General features: G+C 42.2%; 2 protein-coding genes across 2 annotated transcripts; both read right to left on the bottom strand.

Annotated features, from left to right (window-relative positions):
* Positions 1–3,612: 3,612 nt before the first annotated feature.
* hoxa1a (homeobox A1a) lies at positions 3,613–6,016 on the bottom strand. Its single transcript, XM_034241173.1, has 2 exons — positions 5,137–6,016; positions 3,613–4,736 (listed from the first exon to the last, which is right to left on the bottom strand). Exons 1-2 carry the CDS (start codon positions 5,738–5,740, stop codon positions 4,369–4,371), a joined length of 972 nt encoding a protein of 323 aa, XP_034097064.1. The 5' UTR covers positions 5,741–6,016; the 3' UTR covers positions 3,613–4,368.
* A 3,277-nt stretch (positions 6,017–9,293) lies between these two features.
* Positions 9,294–13,394, bottom strand: LOC117563035 (homeobox protein Hox-A2a). The gene is made up of 2 exons (XM_034241172.1): positions 10,959–13,394; positions 9,294–10,367 (listed from the first exon to the last, which is right to left on the bottom strand). Exons 1-2 carry the CDS (start codon positions 11,320–11,322, stop codon positions 9,637–9,639), a joined length of 1,095 nt encoding a protein of 364 aa, XP_034097063.1. The 5' UTR covers positions 11,323–13,394; the 3' UTR covers positions 9,294–9,636.
* Between the last annotated feature and the right edge of the window lie 61 nt (positions 13,395–13,455).

Here is a 13,455-nt window from a genome sequence, read left to right as displayed (position 1 = left end):
CTGGAACAAGATATAAATCCACAAACAATGCTTGTTTGTTTGTTATAGTTGCAATTATGTAAGTAAAACAAATAAATAAAATAATATAAATAGATATTCTATTCCTGCTTTTATTCCTATTGCACCATTTTTTTGTTGAATGTTATTTTTGTTGTTTGTTGCATTGGAGTGTGAGACTGAGGATTTTCATTGCCAAAACGCTGTAGCTATTGTGCAAAAGCCTTTGATGCTTTTGAAAGGCTTTTGACATCCTACAAAAAAAGTGACAATTCACAATTTAGATTATATTATTATAATGTTACTATATGTTATTAGTTAGTAATATAATACATGCACATTCAGTTTTTAATGATATGGATAAGATAAAGGACAATATAAGGAAATCAATTTATATGATTTCATTTGAAATATTAAAAGACTACATTTCCCTGTGATGATTGCAAAATGAACAACATCTTCCAAATATAATTCAGGTTCCATTTGCACAAAAAATGTAAGAATGTTAAAATAATTCATATAAAAAACATAGTTTTAAAAAGACAATTTTCCTCACAAGTTGAGATTTAAAAAAAGTTTCTAAATTAGGGTTTTGTGGCTTTTATTTATTTGTATGCAATCGGAAATTATATTTGATTAAAAAAACAAATTAAACAAACAAAAGTTTGAATTCAAATATCTTTCAACACCTCGTTTTTGAAAGTATCCTAAACACGTCATGTTTTTCTTCTAAAGCTTCAGAATATGTATTGTGTTTATCCCGAGCTCTTGAGTGAGATATTTAAACTAAAATTCAGATGAATGTATTTTAAACAGGCATTTACTTATTTCCTTCAGGTCAAATCAGCAGCCTAAACTTTCTTTCCGTGTGTATGTTATTATGACAGCTTACTTGTTCGACCAGTCATTTTTTTCAAATGTTTTAAACAAATAATTTCCATGGCACACATTTTAGTTGGCTCAAGGCGCACATCTATTTCAGGCCCATCAAGGACGCGCAAATGAATCCTCCATCTAATTTCTGCGTCACCCCCTTAAATCAAAAGCTTTAAACATATATTCCTCCTTCACAAAGCCTTAATGGTTTTCGTCAAACATCTGTCATCGTCCGTGTGTTTATCCGAGAGCCCTAATGGGAACCATCAGCCGCGCGGGGGCATATTCTGGCGGTCGGACCAGTACAGACGTCCTGATAGACTTTCTTTGAAACGCTGAGGTCATTTTTAGCATTTAGAAGCGAGTGTGAGGGTGTTTCGGTCAAATAGTCCGTCGGAGCTGGACTGTGACTGCGTTGTTGAGGAGCTTGTTTACCCAGTGTGGTCTGTAAACTGTTGTTTAGGTGTGGGTGGTGCTATGACAACAAACTCAAACTGCGACCGAGGGTTGACCCCAGGCTTTCTTTTGAGGATCAGCTGCGTTTCTAATCCACTCTGTGTGGCTCCTGCATAGCGCACAGGGGCCTGAGGGAAAACCGTGGAGCTTAAACTTCGCAAAAATGGGGTCCGGGGACACCCAAGGGTCCTTTAAGAGGTATGGGGAAGTCTCGAAGACAGGCTTTCATTTTTTACTAGGGGTTATAGTAGAATACAATAGAAAATACAATAATAGATACAAATGATATGTCTTAAATGTGTTATGAGAAAATTACACATTTCATTCTCGGTTACAACTTCTAATTTGTATACATTTAGCGTCTTAAATAAGTTTTGGACTCAAGAAAAAAAAATATTATTTACAAGATGCAGGAAAATTAGATACGCAATGTTGTCCTTGTCGCATTTGAGATTGCAAGCAAAAATAAAAATACACCAGATGTTTAGACTCAAAGGAAATACTAAGAAAATATGTTGCATGTTGGGTTTATGATTAAAATAGAATTAGATATATGAAAAATACAATTTGTGTTGGTCTTAAATGGAAATAAAATGACTTGATAATACGAGTTGAGAAAACTCAGATGAGGTGGAAATAAATTGTGCAGAAGCTTTTAGTTGAACATTTTCTGTTTGTGTGAAATAATATGATGCATTTTGATAAGAATGAATTGTTAGAGATAGAGCGTTGAAATAATACGCTATTAAAACAACAACTATTAACGATACCCTTTGTTTAAAAAAATACTATTGTATTTGAGTAACATTATTTTAATGAAACCGTGTCAATCTAATTCAGGTCGTTTCCTCGACACTTTTTTATAACCCTATAATATAACACTTTTCAAATGTGCTAAATAATTTAACAAAAAAGCAGAAATGTTTAAAGGATATTAAAATAGGGAAGAGCAAATTAATACTTTTCATTCTGCCTTAACATATTTACAATCTCCTAAAAAATATATACATAACGCATTACATTTTGTTTAAAATAAACGAAAATCTTAATTTATTTGCTGTAAAGAAAGAGCATGGATTGTATTCTATCCTTTTCAAATATATGACAATGTTTCACCTGATTATCCAAATTGGCCTAACAAACACAAACAGGGAGGTCTGTGTGCTAACTTCACTATTTATACTGAAACAACTCCTCTAACAAAATGAGGGTGTCTGAAGTTACCAAACTAACCTTGTCACAGGAGCAACAACTGAAAAAACACCTTATAAAATGCATAACCAATATAAACAAAGAGTTCGATTATAACAGAGGTTGGCTAAATAACTTACTCTCTTTGCTGAATTAGACTGAGCAGCCTCAGCAGGTCTCCACAGCTCCGAAAGCAGCTCCTGCAGGTGGATCGCAGGTAAAGGTGAACGTCGCTCATTAATCATGGCTCTTTCGGCGTTTTTTGCCCTTTTATGGTGTGATAGCCTCGCAGCTTGCACACCAGGAATCAGCTAGAGAATCAGGAAAACCCCCTTTTTTTGTTTGGAAATTGTCACACGATATAAGCAACTTTGAAAAGGGCAGGTAAAATAAAACTGTTGAGAGTCCATTAAGATACACTAGTGTGTTTGTTTTTAAATAAATTGTATTAATAATGTAATCTGATTTGAAAGACAATTCACTCTCAAACAGCAGATTATCAAATCCGGTTTAATTGGAACAAAGCCTCAAATAATAACTGTTGTTAAAGCACAATTGTGGAACTGATGTGTGACATGCAGTGCTGTAAGTTTTCACTATTCTTCTTGTCATCAGGTGGGGATGATGACAACTTGTGACTTGGGGAGCTGAGGGGTTAACGCTGACAGGGCCAGAGGGGCACAATCCTTGTCAATAGCCTAACCTCGATGTTTTAATCGATGAAGTTTATTTTTTGTCCCCTCAATAAGCCGAGGGCTCAATAAGGTTGTCATCACAAATGACGCTGATGTCCGCGCTCTCATCTCCTCCGTGGATAAACATGCCTTTATTATGCCAATAACTCTTTACCCCATGGGATGAGTGCGCGCACGGCCGCATACATTGAGGGACTCTGCGGTGCGTAAAACAGACACGTGCAGCTTCTCAGGCGATAGTAAACATTGACACAGAATTCATTTCCTATCAGCAGAGTTTAAGATAAAGGTCTGATACTCGGATTTAGATGGAAGCTTGGCTTTGAAATCCTTAGAAATATCTCTAATTCTGTCTCTCTTAAGATTTCCCCTAAGCAATGACACATATGAATAGTGCTTTTAGAGGTAAACGCACTTTAATACACATGATTGACCCGTAAACGTTTCTCTGGACAAACACTTTGTATGCGCTCCAATGGATTAAATAGATAACAGATAAAAGCCTGGAACAAACATGGCCTTACATGAACAGTTCCCATACTGATAAAACTCAGCTAATACATGAAAGCAATAGGCATCATGCAAATCTCACACAAAAGACATTCAGACAGTCGTGACACACAAACACGCAGGCCTTAACCACACAGGGGACAGTGATTAAGGAGGGTACTATAACAATGCACTTTATAACGATTAATAAACGAGGTCATCTCGCTGATTGTGATGGCTAATTGGCGACATTCAGTGCAATCACCCAGGCCGTGGCCATTACGCACAACTTTGGCACATTTGAGGTATTTGTTTGTGGGTGCAGCTATGTAACTTTACATTGTCACACTCTGCAGCACTGCTCGGGAACAGGTGTAGGGTGGTTCTTGCGCCGTCACATTAGTGGCACAACGCGTATTTTACGTAAAATGTTAAAGAAAGTGGTATATGGTTGATTGAACAGCAATGTAATCGTTCTTCCGAACACAATATAAAACAAATATTTAACTCAGACACAGTCCATATGATTGTCCAAAGTCCTAAATAGTGCATTAATTCAGTCTAGATGTCCACACATCCAGCAGAACTTTGGCTTTGTTACACTGGTTATGAGTTTTGATATACGGCCGGCTGTGGCCTAAAGAGTTAAAGAGGCAGTTAGTTCTTAGTTGGACGAGTAAGGATCAGACACAGTGGAGGGTGTGGGAGACGGAGTAGATGGAGCTGAAATAGATTTATCTGATGCTGCATCGTCCATTTTCTCTTGTATGCTCTGTCCCGGGTCTGAGGATGAAGCTTTGGCCGGAAGCAGCCCTTCTTTCTCCCTCTTCTTCTGCTTCATCCTCCGGTTCTGGAACCAGATCTTCACCTGAGTCTCATTCAGCTGCAGAGCTGCTGCGATTTCAACGCGGCGCGCACGTGTCAGGTACTTGTTGAAGTGAAACTCCTTTTCCAGCTCCGTCAGCTGCTTGGTGGTGAAGTTGGTCCGGACCGTGTTCGGCTGACCCCCGTAACCGTACTCCCCAGACCGGCCTGCAGACAGAGAAACAAATCACTGTGAACTTATTGTATAAGGTTCCCTTACATGTTCACTGCTCACAACACACATATAGGGACAACAGGGTTTGGATTAGGTTAAACTTTTACGCCGCAAAAAGCAGCTTTTACGCAGCAGATAATTAATGTCAGTTGCTTTGAAACATGCTTTATTACACATACATTGTCTAATATAACACTGAAAGATAACATCTGCTACGTTATTTAATATATTACAAAAACATGACTATTCCCAGCCTTCTGTCGTTCAATTAACAACAACACAACAGACGTGGCCCATTCAAACACGAGTTGTTGAATATAAAGTCTATTTGAACTCAGAACGCTCATTAGACATATGTATTAACACTTTGTACCATTGACACTTTGCACCCACCTGTTTTTGGTGGGTTCCTCTTGACTTTCATCCAGTCGAAGGTCTGAGCAGAAGATGCACCCTCAGACAGAGGCGAACAGCAAGCCTCCAGGTGGGCTGCATGCAGTGGTGACAGTGGATTTGAGCACCCAGGAAACGGGGCAGCTTGCTCGTGCCCGCTGCCATAGGCAGCGTGGGCATACTGCAGCTGACCCAGAGGGGCGGCACTGTAACCTTGGCGTTGCTGAGAGACCATTGAGGAGGAAATGTTACCCGAGTACATTAGTGGACTGCACTGGGGGAATCCCGCTGTGGAATCTACTTCCTGATTGAGCGCGTAATGGTTATACGTAGCACAGAAACCTTGGGGTCCATAGCTGGAGCTGCAGGCCGGATGTGCTCCATAGGCGAGACCCAGAGAGCTCGCAGACTGGTATGACCCCGGCTGGTGAGGAATGCCGTCAGGGGAAGCCCTGCTCCCCATGAAGCGGTCATCAGTCCCGCAGTTGTTGACAGTTACCGCGCAAGACTGAAAAGTTGTAATCCCGTGATCTGAGTGGAAAGCCCTGACAGAGCACGAGCCACCTTCACCGTTCATCACCGAGTAATCTAAGAAGCTGCTCATTGTAGCATTGTTCTACCGGGGGGCGAGGGACAGTCCGCTCGACAGACACCCTCTGATCCTCTCTCCCCACTTACCCTGAGTGACCGTGCCAACCTTTACCTATACTCTGTCCCTATCAGGGGAAGGAGGGGGCGCGAGGGCCGATATCAGTGAACGGGTGCTGTCACGTGGACCCAGGTCAGCCAGTGAGGTAGGCCTACTTCTCCTTATCCCCTTAGCCGGTGACAGATTGGTGTTTGAGTGGCTATTTAAATTCCAGGCACTCGTCGATCAAGGTGACGCGCGTCGCCACTAATGTATTGGCCGAGCAAACAATGAGCTGGGAAGCAGACGGCGGCGGACAGCACCGGGGTCGCATGAAGAGTGGGGAACGGCAAACACGGCATCTTCTACCCCCTGCTGTGTGCCATCCTGCCCGGGGAAAGATTAACGTTCACCCCCTGCAACTTCCCCTGAGGACGACCTATAGCAGCCTGACCTCAGGTACGGTATTTTTGGAATAGAGGGGAAAGTGTGCATGCGTATGTGTGCCTGGACCTGTTGGTGCGTATATGCTTGGAAGCTGTCGTGCATGTGCCCCCGTGCGTGTGTGTATCCTCTCGTGCGTAACAGCATGATCATATGTATTATGGTGTCATTCTCTCCTGGATGGATAGCTCAGTGTGTGTGTGTATGTGTGTGTGTGTGTGTGTGTGGTGTGTGTGTGTGTGTGTGTGTGTGTGTGTGTGTGTGTGTGTGTGTGTGTGTGTGTGTGTGTGTGTGTGTGTGTGTCACTGCCACAGGCGATGTCCCATTCCAATGCGAAGTGTTTCACGCTTTAACACTGTGAGGGATTTGCTCAGCAAATATGTTCACAGTGAGGGAGGCTTCACTCCTGACTCGAGCAGAAAGAACTCCTGTCAAAGAGAGATTTCCCAAAACGTTGTTCCTCATCAAGTCGAGTTGAAAATGTTTGACTGGGTTTCTGCACTTGCTAGCAATGCTAGGAGGTCACAGGTGATGTATAACGACAAGAAAACCTATTAAACGTTAAGATGATTTAGTATTAAATGTTCCTCTCCCGGGGTCACAGGGTCTGCTATCTTCTCTGATTTCACCCACGTGTATTCATTATGCACGTATAGTGATCAAATGATCTGATAATGCGCAGCCCGTCGTGGACCTATTATAATGTATAGCCCGAGGTGCGACTGTGGGCTGATTATCCCGTTAAGTTCATCAAATAAAGCTGTTTCTTTATTGCCGGAAATTAATGGCGGCGAAAAGCTGCGCTGGAAGAAAAAAAAATAGACAGAGCTGAGCAGGGGAAATGTGTGTGCGTGGGAGAGCTGTTGCGTATAGCAGCAGAGGCAACCTCTCACTGAGGAAGGAAAATAAATGGGAGGGGAGGAGGGAGGGAAGCAGGGAGGGGAGGAGGGTGATCATATCGGGGGAAGAGCGCCCCTAATGGCTGTATGTGGTCAAACACTTTAAATGTTTCCAATTCTTATGGTTTATTCATGACAGTCTTCAGATATGCAACGATGGATGCATTGATACATGCAAAGGGATATATATATATATATATATATATAGATAGATAGATAGATAGATAGATATATAGACCGATATAGATAGACCGATAGATAGACAGATAGATATACATTTATGCATTGGTATTCTGCTGCCAAATTATTTGCGCTAGTTCTTTATGTTAAATATGACTTAACTCTGTCATGGAGTGTTAATTAAGTTTTACTCTTACTTTTTGGGTAAAGTATCTTAATACTTGTTCCACCACTGCTTTAAAATGTAGATGTAAACAAAGATAACATTTACCAAAAATTGAGTATTGATACCAAAAGTTATCAGCTATTGCAAAACGTTATACTATAGGCTAGTTAAAAAAAATCGCAGTAGGGTCAAAAATGCCCCCCGACTCCCTTCTCTCCCCCTCTTCCAGCTGCCTCTGCAACAGAGTGAGTGAGTGAGTGGGCGCAGGGGATCCTGTCTGTGGAAACTTCGCCAGGCCTTGGAGCTTTCTTGGCTCTTTGTGTGAACACATGTGAGCAGAAAGGGCGCGCTGTCTCGGAATGATTTGGTTATACTGGCCCTGGTTGGTCACTGCATGGGCGCTGGATTGCAGAGGAACTGCCCCCCTCCCACACTTTTTTCTTTAACCTCAAAACCCCCCTCCTTAAATACAGACTCACATTGCACACACTCACAGTTACCTAGTAGGCTAGTATTAAACCATTCGATTGGCTTCTTATGGTTTTCAGATTATTCGATAAACCGCAGTTGAACCATTGAGTTTCTGAATCTCAGAAGAGTTTCTGAATCGATCCATGGAGGCCAGCGTGGCAACCGGTGGTTATTTTTTGCTGCTCGTAAAGCTGTTTACGCTATTTCAAGCTGTGCATGAGCTAATACCCGATTCCCATAAATCATCTCAAGTGCAATACAATAGAGCAAAATCATTAATAATCCCTATATTACTTCAAGACTTCCTAAACAAATATAACTGCTCCAACAATGTTGCAAAAGCCCCCAAAACAAACTCTCTTGAAGTTATCCAGACATTGCATAATGAGCCTCTCTCTGAATCTATGCTTAGTTCATATGTGTCTGATAAATTGCTTCTAATCCATAAATCTGTTTTGAGTTTGAGCTACTTTTAACACTCGGGGAAAAGTGCAGCCTCACACCCTGCTACTGCACGCTGCCGCTGTCCCCGAGCCAGGGCCGTGTTTAAACAAGCTATAAACATGAATTATTACCAAACGCATGCAGAGACTCAGACCCCTTTTAGCACACGAATTGGGGAGTCCCGTATGAAAATGTAAGTGGAGTTTTATTTGTGCACATTACGCCACAATTGGTCTCCTTAATGTCCGTCTCATTCATGCCACGGAGTGATTTATGAGCTCCTGAAGGCAAACATGGCCTGGCTATTCGGCTGCAACACGCACACAATGTTAAGAGCCCTGTCATGCTATATTCGTGCAGACGTGTTTGCTTTTACTCTCCAAAGTATGAAGTGTGAAGGTGAACATTAAAATAATCTGCATTAGGGTGTAGGAAGCTTGAAACAGTGCCAATAAGATACCTGTGTAAATCTAAGAACATCTAAAAACAATTCCAGCAAAGCAAGTTACACTTTTTAACTCATTATTAATTGTTCGTTTCTAAACTACAATTTAGCAGATATTTACAAGTTATTTTACTACATTTAAAAATAAGTTTATCTCTGAAGTTTTTAATAAAATATGTTTTTGTGCCTTTAAAAACATGTTGTAAAAATGATTTTAGTAAACTATAGTCATATTTAAAACAATTCCCGTTTTGTTGAAATGTAAACTTTACAAGTAAATTCCAATCATGTGTGTGCCTTCACTACTGAAATCAATGCGGACTAGGCTATTTATATTCATTGCCAACCTGTTGTTACATTTGCATAACGTCTCTATATTTGCCCTACTTCTTTGATTTTGCATATTTTCAACATGAATAATTCTAGCTAAAATACCCAGTCTGGAAATAGATATAAAAAACGACTCAAAACACCAGGAGAAAGGATTGTAGCAAGTTAATTGTATTCTAACAAAAATATCCAAGACATTGGAAGCTATACAAAAATAAAATGACCAGGATCCATAGGCCTAATATTGTATAATTATTCACATACACTCGTAATTTCCATTCCATTAGATCAATTTGTTATGGTAATTACAAGTCACGTCTTGAGTAGAGCCATTTCAGTGATTTAATTTCATCCTTACCTTGTATTAATCGTCAAGTCAAATATCAACAGAATAAATGTGCCGAATATACAAATAACATCAGAGTTAATACCATCGCAGCCTGATATGTATTGTCCCGAGAGAAAGGAAGAAAGCTAGTGTGATTGATTTCAGTTAATAGTTCAGATGCTGCAGGTCGATTGTAGTTAGGGACTCCGAGAAAAAAAAGAAACTGTCTGTAGAAATGTCCACGGAGCTATCCAGAGACTCTGACAGGCTCGGCGAAGCTGCATCGGAGAGCTGTAGGCAGGAATCCGAGGAGAAAGGTTGAAAGTCGTGTATAGAAACATCCAGGGCCGGGGGACTGTCGCCATTGTCCGGGCCAGATGCCGAGCCTGGGCCCATTGTTGACATGCATCCCGGAACAGTGGGTGACGGGTTGGGAAAATGTTTCAGATTTTTGTCATTGCTGTTCAGCGGCGCAGCAGCAAAGCCCATGGACTCGCCATTGTGGAGCTGCTGTATGGAGCTCAGTGAGTTATTTTGAAAGGAGCAGGTATCTCTCTCCAGCAGGGCCCCGCTCCTCTCGTACATGGGGCCCTCATCGTCCTCCTCGTCGTCGCTGTGGAGGTCGTCCTCGGCCCCCGGCCCTTTCGCCTCCCCGTTGTGGTTCTCCTTGCTCTGGTTCTGTCGCTTGTGCTTCATGCGCCGGTTCTGGAACCAGACTTTGACCTGTCGCTCGGTCAGGTCCAGCAGGGCCGCTATTTCCACTCTCCTCGGCCGGCAAAGATACTTGTTGAAGTGGAACTCCTTCTCCAGCTCCAGCAGCTGTGTGTTGGTGTACGCGGTCCTCAGCCGCCGGGAGCCCCCTCCTCCCCCTCCGCTCTCCACCATCTCAGGCGAGTCTGGAAAATAAGCATTACGGTAGCATGGGATTAAAAACGCAGGACACAACAGTTACATAACCCCGCTGCCCGTGAATCTAACATTATGGCTTTCCCAAACCACCAGAGAGAGGCTCACAACATGCTGCAGCAAAATGGCCGCTGGAGCTATACTGACCCAAGCCTGTAAAGCTTTTTATCCCAAAAATCAATACAACATAAAGATACTAATCAGACAGTTTTAAACACAACAATAATGTCCAGCATGAGTGTGAAGCTAACACAGTGCACTAAAAGCAGTGAGGTCCAGGCTGCTGTGAGATACTAATGAATGCTCCAGCTGCCCTCCTCGGCAACGGCACTCCATCACTCTTCATTACTGTCACACATCAAAACTGCCACGGCTAGGGGAATAAATCATCTTACATCACCAAACTTTATCCAAACTTTTTTTTTTCTTCAAACACAATCACAGCAAAGCAGTAACCATAAATATACCAGAACAAAACGGATGTAGCCTGTTTGATATTAAGGAAAGGCCTGAGCTCTTATAGCAAAAAATAGTCTAGTCAACACATTTGCAGTGAAGGGTCCCTGTTTGTAAATACCCACCTTTTGGGGAAAAACACACAGGTCCATTGGAGATGGTGGTCGCGGTGGAAGTCGGCAGGTGATTCCGCTTGGAGGCTTTCTTCTCCCGCATCCAGGGGTACTCCGGGGGTAGAGAGGCTGTGGGCAGCGAGCTGCATCCGTCAGGGCTGTGTCTGGGCCGGCCGTGCCGCGGATGGCTGCCCGGATTCAGGCTGGGAATGGTCTGCTCAAAGGGAGGAGGAATCAGTGTCGGGCGTGAAAGCGTCGAGCTCTTGATTGATGAACTTTGAAATGAATCAGCGACAGGGGGGAAAGATGTCAGGCACTCAGCAAGCGACGGCTGACTATTGATAAAACCGCTCTCTCGCTCGAATTCGTAATTCATCTCCACTCCCTGAGAGCCGAGGAAAGTTTGCACGCGTATTTTTATAAATGTTGCGGCTCAATGAGGACGAGAAAGAAAAAATCATTTAAAAAAATCTCCTGGTGGTGTTTTTTCTATATCACTGATTACGGCAGTATGGGGACCGAGCTACTATTAAACTATTGAATTCATGGAGACAAGGTTGAAATTGGACCGAATTGCCTGTCACATGATTACCTCTGCCCAATGACAATTTGGGGTTTAATCAAAAGGAGCCACTGTCTGCCTGATTGATCCAAAAACTCTGATGAAGAACGCCTCGCTCAGCTGGGGGACGACTGTTTTTATTTACATCTTTGTCCGCTCAGTTTATCCTCCTCTCGCCCTTCCAGTCCAGTCCACTAGCCACAAAATGTGTTTTTTAAGAATGGCTGACGCTCACTATTACAGGGAAGGAGCCCAGCCTGGGTGCGCGGATTCGTGCACTCCTCTTTCTCGTATTGTTTGAGGATGTCAGTCTAGAACGCCCCCACACCACACACACACACACAGACACACATTTCACACCAGCTATTCAAATAGGCAAGAGTCTGGCTTTAGATGTGTAAAAAACATACCCCAAAAACTGATATTGAGACTTTTCGACAGAAACCAACCCCAACAATCCAGTCTGCACAGTAAGTGTGCACTCCAGAATAGATGGGATTTTTCAAAGATGCATAATAATGAAATATGAAGTGCATCCATTGACATGTGTTGCAATAAAAAGCCCATCCATTGAGTTAATAGTAGGATATGACATGTACGGACCATTTTGTACACATAACAGCTGTTTAACATTTACAGATCAGGTCCATAAATGTGTACGAAATTTAACACGCACATATTTTATGTATGTGTACCCATAAACATTGTTTTACTATACACTTTAATATGGACACTTTGGATATGATATAAAAGCACATACGTTTTTCGTTTATTCCAATAAAGCTCGATTTTGAAACGAGGTCATCCCCGTCCATGTGTGTGCACAAACCCACAGACATGAGGCCAAAAAAACAAGGAGCATTTTTCTAATATGATAGGTAATTTTCTAATATTTCGATCACCAAAAGCTTCCATTGTTGTTTAAATATTGTTTTAATAATTTGAAGAATTTCATGTAGCTGTTAAGATTAGAATCCCACAAGGCTATAGCAGAGTTTACTGGGAGGACAAGAGATATAATGCCGAGGAAACCATCCCTCTGTATTTCCAGAAATCAATTCTACCTGAAAATGCAATGAAGCAAACACCGTTACATTTACAATCGACCATTTGCAGCGTTATTATGTAAATGGTATATTCTTATTGAACGGCACTTCCCTGCAGTGTGTGGTTTTATAGCCCTTCCAGAATCCTAGAAAGCCACATTTGGGATGTTTTTCGTCAAACAGTACATGTTGTATTTTCATTTCCAAAAAATGGTTTGGAGAGTAAGAAAGAGGAAGAGGAGAAGTGGTAGGCCTCTCTCAGTTTGTTGCTTATATACCAAACAAAGAGTCCTGGAAGCCTGCGCGCGATCAATCTTACTCGCCAAAAGGTCTGACAGCTCGGTGCCCTCACAACACATTTAAGGCTTCTAACTCTCCCCCGGATCAAATGCAGCCAGGAAGCGGCGAGAAACACTGGCCACTCAGATTAGAACCAGTTTCTGCTCGCAGTTGTAGCCGGGCTGTCGCTGGAGGGATATTTTTAGAAGATACATAAGAATCCATCTACACAAGATGTGACCATTTCCTTTTTGAGGAGGCTGTAATGCGCCAACGGTGAGTATGGCGAAGCAGCTTCTCCACCTGGCTTTTATCTTTAAATCGTGAATGCATTCACATAAAAACGTGCATTTGTCGTTCTAGAGGACATGCAGGATTTTGAGCGGACCAGGGGCAGGACAGAGTTGCTAGGGAAGAGATGGATGGTTTTTTTGGAATTACGCACAGGCTTTGTGTGAAGGAAAGGAGTGGGTGGCGGCATTTAGTGGACCCCAGCCTGTCCACTGGTCTTTACATCAGGATTGATTTAGGACCACTTTCCCACGGATGGATATGCATAAGAAGAAATACAAATGTTCTGTTTCAGTTAAAACGTTATTTATGTGCTTATGGCACATATGGG

This window comes from Gymnodraco acuticeps, unplaced genomic scaffold, assembly GCF_902827175.1.
Source record: "Gymnodraco acuticeps unplaced genomic scaffold, fGymAcu1.1, whole genome shotgun sequence".
Taxonomy (NCBI): Eukaryota; Metazoa; Chordata; class Actinopteri; order Perciformes; family Bathydraconidae; genus Gymnodraco; species Gymnodraco acuticeps.
Note: the sequence above shows the minus strand (reverse complement) of the source record. Positions and strands in the feature narration are given on the sequence as shown.